Here is a 15,142-nt window from a genome sequence, read left to right on the forward strand (position 1 = left end):
AAGCACATTTGCAGAAAGTGCTGTTTAAGTCCCAAATCAAGGAAATATTAACAACCTGATTTAGAAAAGATGTATAAATTATGATCTGCATGATATTAGGTGGAGGCAGGAAGTTTTCATTACATTTAGTTTATTATTGAGACCAACATTGGGAGGAATTAAACATTCACCTTATCCTGTGGCTGCCAAATCAGTATCAATAGTTCCATGATTCATCCCTGTACCTCTGTTTCTCCACAGATGGATGTTGGACAGGCCAAGCACTGGGAGAACCAGAGCACAGTGAACGAGTTCATCTTGTTGGGATACCAAGAGTATCCTGCTGTTCTCTTTATTGCCTTCCTGGCCATATACATGGCAATATTACTGGGCAACGGTCTTATTGTGATGGTTACAATACTGGACCCTGCCTTACGTACCCCCATGTACTTCTTCCTGCGCAGTCTCTCAGGACTGGAGATGTGCTACACCTCAGTCACCCTTCCTAAAATGATGGCCAATCTAATCTCAGGGAACCTCTCCATCTCTCTACTAGCCTGTGCCTCACAGATGTTTTTCCTGCTTTTTCTGGGTGGGACCGAGTGCTTCCTACTGGCAGCCATGGCCTATGACCGCTATCTTGCCATCTGCCTGCCTCTCCGCTACATGACCATCATGAGCCAGAAGATGCGGGTGGGGATGGTGGTCGGCTCCTTTGCCATCAGCCTCCCTGTGCAGATGTTGCAAATTGGGTTCATCTTCTCCTTGCCTTTTTGTGGGCCCAATGAGATTGACCACTTCTTCTGCGACATACCACCAATACTCAGCCTGGCATGTGCTGACCTGTATGCCAGCGAGTTGACTGTGTATACCAATAACTTTCTCTTTGTTATAATCCCCTTTTTCCTCATTTTGGCCTCCTATATACACATCACCAGAACCATCCTGCATTTGCCATCAGCCACAGGACGCCAGAAGGCCTTCTCCACTTGCTCATCCCACCTTACTGTGGTCATTCTCTTTTATGGCTCTGCAACGGTCGTGTACCTGAGGCCCAAGACACCCGACTCTGTGAAAGTGGACAAGTTGCTTTCTCTGCTCTACACAGTCATCATTCCCCTCTGCAACCCTCTTATTTACACCCTGAGGAACAGGGAAGTGAAGGCAGCCATTAGGAAGCTATTAGGAAGGAAATAGGTTGGCACAGGCATCCACTGATTCCACCATCAAAATCTCACCCATACTAATATTTGGCATTTCCTTACTTGTTGAAAGGATTTCGTATGCATTAGTCTACAACAACCCTACAAAGGAATTGAGTATTATTTTCCCCTTATAAAAGATTGGGTTGGAGGGGTAGAAGCTGAGAGAGAGAGAGAGAGAGAGAGAGACAAATGGTAAATTCATAGACTGGGGTTGATACATCTGTTGATTTCAGTTCTCTCAGGTTCTCATTTTTTCTATCTTAAATTTCTGCAGCAATTTGCTCCCCCCCCCCCGCCCCCCAAAAAATTAAGGAATCCTTGTGAAAATTCATCAGCATGTTAGTGTGAATTTATCCTGATAAACCTTTTTTTTTTTTTTTTGGTTCATATTTTGAAAGTTCGTATTTTTGTAAGCAAGTAAATTTGAATAAATTACTACAGATTATGAGATTTAGATGAGGTAGCATTGTGAATTTTCAGCAGAACAATTTTAGATATATATTCGTGGACAAATATTTATTTAATTTTAAAAAGGGTTTCTTTCATTTGGTTTTTTTATATTGGTTTTAAGAAATGAACAATGCAGGTGTGTAATAAGCCTTGACCTTGGTGAACTGAAAAGAGATTTGTAATTGCCTGTCTGCTCCTGAAATGGAAACTGAAATAAAGAAATCTATGATTTAAAAAATACGAATTTGTAATGTCTGCTTCCTTATTGTTCAGTGTATTTTTTATTGTAAAAATGAAAAATTTGCCTTCAGAACTGTAAAAGTTGGAGGCGGGTTATTGGTCACTTTATTGCTCATAAGGGTTAACAGGTCTTTGGAAAGCTAAAAATATAGACTGCTGGAAACGTAGAGAACACCCACACATAAAAGAGAAAGCTAGGAACAATCACATATGTCAGTTGCACAATGCAACACACACACACAGGGCCGGCCCACCCATGAGGCAAGGTAAGGTGACTACCTCAAGCAGCAGGATCTACAGGGGCAGCAGATCCGGCCTCCAGGGAATGCATTGCCTGCTGCTGCCACAGCAGCCACCATGGCAACAACAGCTGTGCTATGCTCTTTGGAGAATGGATCTGCCTCCTTCTCCACAGCCCTCCTCCATGCCGACTCTACAGTGGTCTCTAAGTGAATAGGATACTGTTGGTCTCTCTCCACCCCTAGGGAGGAAGCAGAAGGGGCTTTAGGGTATCCTGAGTTCTACACCTGCCTGACATGGTTCAGGGTGAGCCCTGCTCTTAGTGGGGGGGGGTGATTGTTGCCAAGCATATGGATATTGATGATCCTGGAAACCAGGGATACCTAATTTGTGGCCCTCTGATGCTGCTGAACTCCATTTTCCATCAGCCTCAGAAAGCATGGCCAACAGGAGTGATGGTCATCTCAACCTAACATGGCTAAAGTCCAGAACCCCCCAAATTGGCTTGATTCAGTTTGGGTTGCAGTCAAATCTGGTACATAGCCCTACCCAAAACCATCCCTGCAAACTGAACAGATGCACAATGAAATGGCAAAATAAATGTAAAATAATGCACGTTTGAGGCAGATCATTCAACTTTACGTATTCGGCAATGGGGTCTGAACTAGTGGTGACTAACCAAGAAAGAGGGCATGGTGGACTGAAACATCAATTCAGGGTTTCATGACAGACAAGAATGGCAAATTGCTTGTGAGGGATTGTTAGGGAAAGCAATGAAATTGCTTGAGAATGAAATTGTCTCAAACAGCAGGTACAAGGCAGACAAAAGAAAGCACTCCTTCACACATTGCATAAAGTATCTATGGAACTCCCTACCACATGATCTTGAGGTGGCTATTAGCTTAGCTGGCTTTAACAAGCAGTTATATCAGTTCATGGATGGTAATATTTTAAGTGGCTATTGAATATATGGATATAACACTGTAACGCTGTGATCTAAACCAGGCATAGGTGAACTCGGCCCTCCATATGTTTTGGGACTACAACTCCCATTATCCCTAGCTAACAGGACCAGTGGTCAGGGAGAATGGGAATTGTAGTCTCAAAACATCTGGAGGGCCGAGTTTGCCTATGCCTGGTCTAAACCACTGAGCCTCCTGGGCTTGCCGATCAGAAGGTTGGCGGTTTGAATCCCTACGACAGGGTGAGCTCCCCTTGCTCTGTCCCAGCTCCTGCCAACCTAGCAGTTCAAAAGCATGCCAGTGCAAGTAGATAAATAGGTACCACTGTGGTGGGATGCTAAACGCTGTTTCCATGCACTCTTGTTTCCATCTTGGTGTTCAGTTGCACCAGAAGCGGTTTAGTCCTGCTGGCCACATGACCCAGAAAGCTGTCTGCGGACAAACACTGGCTCCCTCAGCCTGAAAGTGAGCTAAGCGCCGCAACCCTATAGTCACCTTTGACTGGACTTAATCGTCCAGGGGTCCTTTACCTTATCTTTACCTAGTCACTGTGAACCAGTTGCTGGAGGGAGAAACCATTATTGCCTTCAAATCCTGCTGGACTGGGCTGGATGGACTTAGGACTGATCCAGTGGGGCTCTTCTGATGCTCTTGATTTAAAATGTACTTCTTTCTCTGCTGTTTACCCAATGGAATGAGCATATTATTCCCACTGGAATCCTACCACTGCTACAGTTGATGCTGATCTTGGGTTGGCTAACAACGACCTTTGGTGGCAAAGTTAGTTAGCAGCCAACTGCTCTCTGACACTCCCCACATCAGCAATAGGCATTTGGGAGAGCACTGCTTCCCCTGCTAAAGCTAAAGGGTGTTAAGAGTCCCCTACTCTGACCCCGGCAAGGGAAATACAGCAGCCTAGCAAGAGCTGTGGACAGCAGAAACGCAGCTGCAAAGAAGGTAATACTTAAGATAGCTTAAGAGTACCATAATTCTATAATAATTTCTCCTAATGATAAATTAGGGAAGGGACATCATTCAGCTGTAGAAATGTTCACTTGGGTATCTGACTTAACTATATTATCTCTGTCTGTTTGCCCTCTATCTTTCAGCCTCTTGTCACCAAAAAATTCAGCTACTTTTCATTGTTCTTGCTTGTCCTATTTCTGTGGTTCCCAAACTCCCCACACACACACACACCACTTGAAAATTGCTGAGGGTCTTGGTGGGCCATTTAATCGTTTTTTCTGCCCCTTATAGCATTTGTGATGCTTTGTGCTAGATGCTTTGTGTGCTCTTTAATTGTACTTTTGTTGTTCATTTTATCTCTTTTCTTTGTAATCCAATAAACACAGTATTAGAATAAAATACAATGAAAAATCAATGTGAATTTTTAATGTGGGCGCACCACAGACTGCCTGACAGAAGCTTGCAGAGCAATGGAAATCCTCGTACCACAGAACTAGTACTTCCTTGTTCATGCAGGAGGGAAAAGCAGATTCATGAAGCCAGTGTAATATAAGGACTACAGTGTTGAGTTGGTAGCAAAGAGACATGGGTTGAAATTCCCTTCAATCCATACAGTTTCTTGGGTGACTTTGGACCAGTCCTTATTGCTCAAAGTAGGGTTTACCTCACAGGTTTGTTGTTGTACTAAAATGCAAACATCCTCAGTAGTGCTTTCAAGGCAAGACTTGGTTGGCAACGTTTATTTTATTTTATTAATTTACTTACTTGCTGTATTTATGTATTGCCTTTCTGCCAAGGCACCCAACAGAATGAGGAGGAGCTGCCCGCCCCCCAACAAACTAAGGTGGGATAAATTTTGAAGTAATCAAAGGGCCTCCTCCACTGATCATAGAACTCAAGATTTATTGGGGGAGGCAAGCTTTAAGGTACATAGTTCCCTCTGCAGACATTCTCATTTTATTTTGATTGTATTTTATTCTCACAAGAAGCCTGTGCCATTAAGTCAGGAGCCTAAAATTCACACAATTGCATCAACACATATTTCATGTGCATGAATTTTGAATGAAAGGTGAGATACAAAAATATTTGCTATTAATGGAAAGAAAGCAGGAAATTTTAGGCTACGGAGTCCACGCAGCTAAACATGATTAAAAATAAACAAACCAGTCCGTCTTCTAAGAATACGCTACAATGTAGTTTTCAGAAGACGTTTGAAAGAACGCGGGGAAGTCAGACATTCCCCCTTTTAACCTACATTCAGGAAACATGTAAAAAAAAATTAAAAATAATCCAGGCTTGTGACTAATAATTTTATGAAGCTGACCATAGATTATAGTGCTGCTTTGAATTCTGTTACACAACATTTTTATTGTTGTGAGTTACCCTGGGCTCTCTTTGGGGAGGAAGGGTGAGTTAGAATTTGAAATCATTAATAAATAAGTGTCAAACATGCAGAGCAGAAGCCCTGTCCTCTTTTGCACCTGACCACCCTTCTCTGGATCACCTTGAACCCTAATCCGCAACAATTGCATGAGCTACTTTTAATCTTTCTTCAATCACATATATCCATCTTCTTTTTCTGTTTCACTCTTCCTCTCGGTTTTTGTTCTTCTCTCCCCCTTTTTTGTATTTCTTCTATTCCCCCTGCCACACACTCACAGTGCAATTGTACATGTCTACTCAGGAAAAAGCTCCATTGGGTTCAATCACACCTACAGCGTCAGATTTAGGATGATTTTGGCAGTTTCACCACCACCACCACCCCACACACACACACACACACAGGGCACAGAACTAAGAGGGCTCAAAATTGAGAAGATCCATAATTGAGAAGATCCATTTTGGGGCACCAGATTTTGGCCTTGCAAAGGGCACCATGTTGTGAAAGATGACCAAAGTCTGCCTCTGGTCGACTTTACCATTTACTCTTGGGTAAATGGATTGTTTTGCCCTTGGTTGTTGGATTATTTCTCCTCTCCTCAATAAATTGTCACTGCAATGGACAGATGATCCTTAGTGGGAGGAGACAGGCACTTTTACCCTTTGTCACCCACCACTGTCCTCCTGATCCAGAAACTGGACCTGAGACTCACAAATGCCTCACTTGCCTCTGCAGATGGATGCTGAGCAGGCCAGATGCTGGAAGAACCAAAGCACAGTGAAGGAATTCATATTGCTGGGATACCAAGGACACCCTGTCCTCCTTTTTTCTGCCTTCCTGACCATCTACCTTTCCATATTACTGGGCAATGGCCTTATTGTGGTGGTGACAACGCTGGACCCCGCTCTCCATACCCCCATGTACTTCTTCTTGCGCAGCCTCTCAGGGTTGGAGATCTGCTACACTTCAGTCACCCTTCCTAAAATGATGGCCAATCTTATCTTAGGGGACCTCTCTATCTCACTGATAGCCTGTGCTGCACAAATGTTCTTTATGCTCTTCCTGGGTGCCACAGAATGCCTCCTGCTAGTGGCCATGGCATACGACCGCTATCTTGCCATTTGCCAGCCTCTCCATTACATGACCATCATGAGCCATAAGGTGCGGGTGGGGATGGTGGTTAGTTCCTTTGCCATCAGCCTCGTGGTGCACTTGTTGCAAATTGGGTTTGTCTTCTCCTTGCCTTTTTGTGGGCCCAATGAGATTGACCACTTCTTCTGTGACATCCCACCCATATTTCGCCTGGCATGTGCCGACCTGTATGCCAACGAGTTGGCTGTGTATGCAGAGAACATCCTCATGGTGGTGCTCCCCTTTTCCCTCATAGTGGGCTCCTATGCCCACATCACCAGAACCATCTTGCGCATGCCATCAGGCACAGGACGCCAGAAGGCCTTCTCCACTTGCTCGTCCCACCTGATTGTGGTCAGTCTCTTCTATGGCTCAGGGATGCTTGTGTACTTGCACCCACAGACAGAGGACTCCCTGAAAGTTGACAAGTTCCTCTCTCTTTTCTACACGGTCATCATCCCCCTTTGCAATCCCCTTATCTACACTCTTAGGAACAGGGAGGTGAAGGTTGCTCTCACGAAACTGTTGTGTAGGAAAAGAGGTTTTGATGTGGGCACAGGGTAATCAACTTTCATCCATTTCTTAAACCTTTAAAATAATCCCTCTCTCCCAAAACTCAAATTGCCTTTTCGAGGATCCTGTAAGTCTCCCTGGGTGTATCCAACTAAGTCCTACTATGAGTAGACTCATTGAGATCAGTAGACCCAAGTCATTTCCATTAATTTCATTGTGTCTCCTCTGAGAAGGACTAACAATTATTACAACCAAAAAGGGTGTTGTTCTTTATAAGAAGAAAACCAGAACGTATAACTGAAGTTTCAGGGAACTCTTATTTACCTACATGCCTGGCTCCTTTTGTCTTCTGCTCTGCTCTCCTGAATAAATGATTTTTTGATTAAACTAATTTTGGATTTGCACTAGGATGTTCAGAGGTTCCTCCCTACATCATGCTGATATAACTGCCCTATATGGCTATAGCACATCTGGGGACGGGGCTTTGGAAAAGGTAGAGGGCACTGGGAAATTCCCTTCACAATATAAGTGTGTGAACCCAACTATCTGGCCTACTACATGTTTAGAAAACTGTTGTGGGGTCCCATATCAAAGGCGAAGAATAAGGGCTTGCTGAGAATGCTGTGGATGTATAAATCTGTCAATTTCAGTTTCTTCTTTTTCCAATCAATTTCAATTTCAGCGTCAGTTGGCAATTTCTTTGTTTAGAAATTCCAGTGAAAATTCATACACATATTTCAGCTTATTTCTGATATATGTATTTTTGTAAGAGGTTTTGTCTAATTCACACATATTTCAAGCAATTTCCTCTAATCTGCATTTTTGTGCATTACATGCACCATATATGCATATTAATGTCAGAACATGCCCGGGGGGTACACGCAGCCCCCGGGATGAGACAAACCTCTCCGGGCATCTTCCTAATGCGCAGCCTGGGACATCCATAAATCTTCAGCCCCAGCACGCACCAGTGACACATATCAGAAGATTATGTGCATGCTTACTCAGCAGAGTATAGCAGTAACAAAGTGGAGCTTTGGTGTGTGCATTCTAAGTATTTATTAAGCAATATATACAGGACGCGGGTGGCGCTGTGGGTTAAACCACAGAGCCTAGGACATGCTAATGAGAAGGTCAGCAGTTCAAATCCCTGCAACGGGGTGAGCTCCCGTTGCTCAGTCCCTGCTCCTGCCAACCTAGCAGTTCAAAAGCACGTCAAAGTGCATGTAGATAAATAGGTACTGCTCCGGCGGGAAGATAAATGGCGTTTCCGTGTGCTGCTCTGGTTCACCAGAAGCGGCTTAGTCATGCTGGCCACATAACCTGGAAGCTGTACGCCAGCTCCCTCGGCCAATAAAGCGAGATGAGCGCCGCAACCCCAGAGTCGGCCACGACTGGACCTAATGGTCAGGGGTCCCCTTACCTTTAACTATATACAGGACAAAGCAATCATGGCGACTCTCTCCTTTCTTCTCTGAGAGAGAGAGAAAGAGAGAAGAGAAAAGTACAATAGAGTGGAAGAGATAAGACTGACTTCCTTTCTCACACTTTCCAAGCCTGGAATGTAAAAACAGACATATGATGTAACCACCACATATCCAGCAATGGAGGAGTGAAATGCTGACAATTATATGCACTATATTATATGCACTATATATGCACACACTCCCCTTTAATCTTTTGTTGCTGTTGGAGAACTGCATTGCAAAATTCAGAGAAGTGCAAATTTTAAAAGGTAGCAGTGCTGCAGTTCATGTATTGGTTCAGGAAGTGTGAACTGGGCACATTCAAATGAATTTCTCCCTGATCCCTACCTCCACCATACCTGGGACCAGTACAGGGCACACGTGACCCTGTTTTATAATAATTCTGCCAGGAATCCTCTGGGGATATTCACATTTCCAATATCTTAACATCACGTTTGAGGCCTGGGTGGGACATCCACTCTCCATAACAACAGAGCCAGCCCTATGATCACACTATGATTCATGCTAAGTTGGTGCAGAATAGTGATTCTGCTAGAGGAGCCTGTGGACCATGGGACCAAACACCTAGGATTTTTACATCCCTACATGTTCTCAACACAAACTGTATTTCCAGTGTTTAGCATGATTAGCACATTTGCTCCTATGGGACTCCCCACAGCCACCTTCCTCTTCCATCCTGCACATGAATGGCAACTCTATATATACCTTGGGAAAGTGTGGTTGCTAGGCAAGGACACAGGTAGAGGCTTCCTGCCCTGCTTATTGCAAGAGTAACTAACCCAGTGCTTAGCACAGTGGCACCTCAGCTGCAAAGCGGTAAATGTTCTTCCTTCCCTGTACCAATTCAGTAGGGTTAGTTAGGGAACAGACCTCTAGGGAAGATAACTCAAATCAGGTTGGTAAGAATAATGGATGTGGAAATAGAAAATGTAGCCTAGGATAGTAGATGGTGGACCTGAATTTTAGTGGAGTTACATGTTGAAATGCGGAGGAGAGCTTTGCAGGAAAGGTGAAGCAGCCACAGCACTGACGAATGATTACCTGAAACAATATATGTTGCTCATTGACATATGATCACTTTTGAATGTATTCAGCTCTTCAGGATCCGAATTGTCCTTGCATTGTGAGGAGGTAAGGGGAAGTGATTACTTCTAGGGAGTTGGGGAATTTAGGACACTTTCACTGTTTTGTGGGTGGGATTCAAGGCATTCTGGCAATTTCAGCCTGTCACTCAATTTCATCAGTTAAAACTTTGCCAGCAAGATCAGTTAATTTTGAGTGAAGAAGTGCTGCCTCTTTACGAACCTACTGTCAATCACTTTCACTGAGTGAACCAACTCTGTGTGTTATCAGGGAAGTCCTGTCTTGTGGCATTAACCTAGGGATGGGGAACCTGTGGCTCTCCATATCTTGCTGGACACCAGTTCTCAACATTTATGACCATTGGCCATGCTGGCTGGGGCTGATGTGATGCCCAACAAAAACTGAAGGGCCACAGGAAGGGATGTGAGTGGTGGGGGTGGGAGACAGAATTCAATTCAGTTTGTATTTATGGGCAAACCTACATGATTCTCACTTTCTCAAACAATACATGAGCCAAAACAGTTATCCTTCAAAATTCACACTTTTCAAAATTTTGCAAGGTGGTCCTCTACCAAAGTAATATGTACAAAAATTTATATACTGGGGTAAAGTGTACATAATAATCCATATATTAGTGAAACCAGCATACAAAATTGTATTCCATTACACCTAATAGCTTTGAAGAAGTGTATATCAGGCAAAATTGAATACAAAATGTGCATGTTTGGTGAAAATTCCCCTTAAAATGCTGATGAGTTTTCATGAGATAGATAGATGAAAGATAGATGATAGATGATAGATAGATAGATAGATAGATAGATGATAGATGATAGATGATAGATGATAGATGATAGATGATAGATGATAGATGATAGATGATAGATAGATAACTAGATAGATAGATAGAGATAGATAGATGATAGATAGATAAGAACTGAACTTAAGATGGGGGAAATGAAACTGTGAGAAACAAAATTTGACAGTTTTACCCATCTCTAGTCACAGGGTTTCCATTCCTGATTTCAATAAAGAAAAAATAGGATAGTTTTTAAAAGGGCTGGTTGTGTTGCATTGCCAGCTGAAACATTCAGTATGAGCATCACTCACCCCCTTTCTTGTTAGAATTATAGTCACCCCATCTTAGGATTCTTCCCACAATCCATCATCAGTCACCCCAAATTAAGAATACCTAGAGCTAGATCCAGGTCACTGAATCTAGAGGTCATCTTTGCCAGTGAGAAATGCAACTGTCCTGTGAATCGTTCATTCTTATGGGACAAAACCAAGTTCATTGGAATGGGAGGAATTGAGATCAGTTGAAGTAATTAATCATGTGAGAGTGGTTTCTTTCCATCCCATCCCTGACATAATTCTTTCATTTAAATTGAGCTGTCAGCAAAGAAGGGCACAGGTGTGAGTAGATGTGCCTTTCTTCTTCTTCTTTCTAAAATACAAGCACTTGCTACTAGAAAACATCCTGAAGCCAGAAGTTTCACCCAGCCATTAAATTGCGGACACTGGAGTTTATGGAAGGTTGAACCTCCTATAGTCTTACCACCTCAAAAATGAAAGACAGATTGGGCACAGTGAGGTCTCATTACTTGGCCATGGTCTTCCTGTAACATCAAAAATATTAAGAGCCTACTGCTCTATTAATTCAGTAAGTGGTAGCAGCTATAAGTTGTTGGTATATTTTATGATAGGGTTTGCATCCAAGTGGTAAGGCTCAGGCAATCCTAAACCCATTTTATATTGGCTTTTGACACATCAGGGTTAATAGAGACTCTGAAGGACACTAGGGCATGTCAGATTCAGCTAGTGGCATACTCTAGGCAAGCATATGTGTTGGACTGTGTTTGCATGACGGACAGAGTGAGATTTCAACTCATTTCAGGATACGGCAGCATCCCAGCATACATATCTTGCCCCTGTTCTTCTGTAGATGGATCCTGACCTGGCCAGACATTGGGAGAACGCAGGGAAATCAGACATTCCCCCTTTTAACCTACATTCAGGAAACATGTAAAAAAAAATTTTTTTAAATTATCCAGGCTTGTGACTAATAATTTTAAGAAGCTCTCCATAGATTATAGTGCTGCTTTGAATTCTGTTACACAACATTTTTATTGTTGTGAGTTACCCTGGGCTCTCTTTGGGGAGGAAGGGTGAGTTAGAATTTGAAATCATTAATAAATAAGTGTCAAACATGCAGATGCAGAAGCCCTGTCCTCTTTTGCACCTGACCACCCTTCTCTGGATCACCTTGAACCCTAATCCGCAACAATTGCATGAGCTACTTTTAATCTTTCTTCAATCACATATATCCATCTTCTTTTTCTGTTTCACTCTTCCTCTCTGTTTTTGTTCTTCTCTCCTCCTTTTTTGTATTTCTTCTATTCCCCCTGCCACACACTCACAGTGCAATCGTACATGTCTACTCAGGAGTATGCTCCATTGGGTTCAATCACACCTACAGCGTCAGATTTAAGGTGATTTTGGCAGTTCCACACACACACACACACACACACACACACACAGGGCACAGAACTAAGAGGGCTCAAAATTGAGAAGATCCATAATTGAGAAGATCCACTTTGGGGCACCAGATTTTGGCCTTGCAAAGGGCACCATGTTGTGAAAGACGACCAAAGTCTGCCTCTGGTCAACTTTACCATTTACTCTTGGGTAAATGGATTGTTTTGCCCTTGTTTGTTGAATTATTTCTCCTTTCCTCAATAAATTGTCACTGCAAAGGACAGATGATCTCTATCCAGTCTCTTGTGGGAGGAGACAGACACTTTTACCCTTTGTCACCCACCACTGTCCTCCTGATCCAGATCCAGAAACTGGACCTGAGACTCACAAATGCCTCACTTGCCTTTACAGATGGATGCTGAGCAGGCCAGACGCTGGAAGAACCAAAGCACAGTGAAGGAATTCATATTGCTGGGATACCAAGGATACCCTGTCCTCCTTTTTTCTGCCTTCCTGACCATCTACCTGGTCATATTATTGGGCAATGGCCTTATTGTGGTGGTGACAACACTGGACCCTGCTCTCCATACTCCCATGTACTTCTTCTTACGCAGCCTCTCAGGGTTGGAGATCTGCTACACTTCAGTCACCCTTCCTAAAATGATGGCCAATCTTATCTTAGGGGACCTCTCTATCTCACTGATAGCCTGCGCTGCCCAAATGTTCTTTATGCTCTTCCTGGGTGTCACAGAATGCCTCCTGCTAGTGGCCATGGCCTACGACCGCTATCTTGCCATTTGCCAGCCTCTCCATTACATGACCATCATGAGCCATAAGGTGTGTTTGGGGATGGTGGTCAGTTCCTTTGCCATCAGCCTCGTGGTGCACTTGTTGCAAATTGGGTTTGTCTTCTCCTTGCCTTTTTGTGGGCCCAATGAGATTGACCACTTCTTCTGCGACATCCCACCCATACTTCGCCTGGCATGTGCCGACCTGTATGCCAATGAGTTGGCTGTGTATGCAGAGAACATCCTTGTGGTGGTGCTCCCCTTTTTCCTCATAGTGACCTCCTATGCCCACATCACCAGAACCATCCTGCGCATGCCATCAGGCACAGGACGCCAGAAGGCTTTCTCCACTTGCTCGTCCCACCTGATTGTGGTCAGTCTCTTCTATGGCTCAGGGATGCTTGTGTACTTGCACCCACAGACAGAGGACTCCCTGAAAGTTGACAAGTTCCTCTCTCTTTTCTACACGGTCATCATCCCCCTTTGCAATCCCCTCATCTACACTCTCAGGAACAGGGAAGTGAAGGTTGCCCTCACGAAACTGTTGTGTAGGAAAAGAGCTTTTGAGGTTGGCACAGGGTAATCAACTGTCATCCATTTCTTAAACCTTTAAAATAATCCCTATCTCCCAAAACTCAAATTGCCTTTTAGGGAATCCTGTAAGTCTCCCTTGGTGTATCCAACTAAGTCCTACTACGAGTAGACTGATTGAGATCAGTAGACCCAAGTCATTTCCATTAATTTCGTTGTGTCTCCTCTGAGAAGGACTAACAATTATTACAACCAAAAAGGGTGTTGTTCTTTATAAGAAGAAAACCAGAACGTATAATTAAAGTTTCAGGGAACTCTTATTTACCTACATGCCTGGCTCCTTTTGTCTTCTGCTCTGCTCTCCTGAATAAATGATTTTTTGATTAAACTAATTTTGGATTTCCACTAGGATGTTCGGAGGTTCGTCCCTACAACATGCTGATATAACTACCCTATATGGCTATAGCACCTTTGGGGACGGGGCTTTGGAAAAGGTAGAGGGCACTGGGAAACTCCCTTCCCAATATCAGTGTGTGAACCCAACTATCTGGCCTACTACATGTTTAGAAAACTGTTGCGGGGTCAAATATCAAAGGCGAAGAATAAGGGCTTGCTGAGAATGCTCACACACACTGTGGATGTATAAATCTGTCAATTTCAGTTTCTCTCAGTTTCCTCTTTTTCCAATCAATTTCAATTTCAACGTCAGTTGGCAATTTCTTTGTTTAGAAATTCCAGTGAAAATTCATACACATATTTCAGCTTATTTCTGATAAATGTATTTTTGTAAGAGGTTTTGTCTAATTCACACATATTTCAAGCAATTTCCTCTAATGTGCATTTTTGTACATTATATGCACCATATATGCATATTAATGTCAGAACATGCCTGGGGGGTACACGCAGCCCCCGGGATGAGACAAACCTCTCCGGGCATCTTCCTAATGCAGCGCAGCCTGGGACGTCCATAAATCTTCAGCCCCGGCACGCACCAATGACACATATCAGAAGACTATGTGCATGCTCACTCAGCAGAGTATAGCAGAAATGAAGTGGAGCTTTGGTGTGTGCATTCTAAGTATTTATTAAGCAATATATACAGGACAAAGCAATCGTGGCAACTCTCTCCTTTCTACTCCAAGTACAATAGAGCGGAAGAGATAAGACTGACTTCCGTTCTCACACTTTCCAAGCCTGGAAAGTAAACACAGACATGTGATGTAACCATCACATATCCAGCAACGGAGGAGTGAAATGCTGACAATTATATGCACTATATTATATGCACTATATATGCACACACTCCCCTTTAATCTTTTGTTGCTGTTGGAGAACTGCATTGCAAAATTCAGAGAAGTGCAAATTTTAAAAGGTAGCAGTGCTGCAGTTCATGTATTGGTTCAGGAAGTGTGAACTGGGCACATTCAAATGAATTTCTCCCTGATCCCTACCTCCACCATACCTGGGACCAGTACAGGGCACACGTGACCCTGTTTTATAATAATTCTGCCAGGAATCCTCTGGGGATATTCACATTTCCAATATCTTAACATCACGTTTGAGGCCTGGGTGGGACATCCACTCTCCATAACAACAGAGCCAGCCCTATGATCACACTATGATTCATGCTAAGTTGGTGCAGAATAGTGATTCTGCTAGAGGAGCCTGTGGACCATGGGACCAAACACCTAGGATTTTTACATCCCTACAT

The 15,142-nt window shown here is 43.3% G+C and overlaps 3 protein-coding genes across 3 annotated transcripts; all 3 read left to right on the forward strand.

Annotated features, from left to right (window-relative positions):
- Positions 1-240: 240 nt before the first annotated feature.
- LOC310748361 (olfactory receptor 10A7-like) lies at positions 241-1,176 on the forward strand (the record flags this gene model as incomplete). Its single annotated transcript, XM_083584083.1, has 1 exon — positions 241-1,176. The coding sequence occupies one exon, from the start codon at positions 241-243 to the stop codon at positions 1,174-1,176; it is 936 nt and encodes a 311-aa protein (XP_083440209.1).
- Positions 1,177-6,158: 4,982 nt separating this feature from the next.
- LOC310747391 (olfactory receptor 10AG1-like) lies at positions 6,159-7,118 on the forward strand (the record flags this gene model as incomplete). The annotated part of the gene is made up of 1 exon (XM_083581754.1): positions 6,159-7,118. The coding sequence occupies one exon, from the start codon at positions 6,159-6,161 to the stop codon at positions 7,116-7,118; it is 960 nt and encodes a 319-aa protein (XP_083437880.1).
- A 5,405-nt stretch (positions 7,119-12,523) lies between these two features.
- On the forward strand, positions 12,524-13,483 carry LOC310747392 (olfactory receptor 10AG1-like; the record flags this gene model as incomplete). The annotated part of the gene is made up of 1 exon (XM_083581755.1): positions 12,524-13,483. One exon carries the CDS (start codon positions 12,524-12,526, stop codon positions 13,481-13,483), a length of 960 nt encoding a protein of 319 aa, XP_083437881.1.
- Between the last annotated feature and the right edge of the window lie 1,659 nt (positions 13,484-15,142).

This window comes from Podarcis filfolensis (assembly GCF_964270895.1).
Source record: "Podarcis filfolensis genome assembly, chromosome: 13".
Classification (NCBI taxonomy): Eukaryota; Metazoa; Chordata; class Lepidosauria; order Squamata; family Lacertidae; genus Podarcis; species Podarcis filfolensis.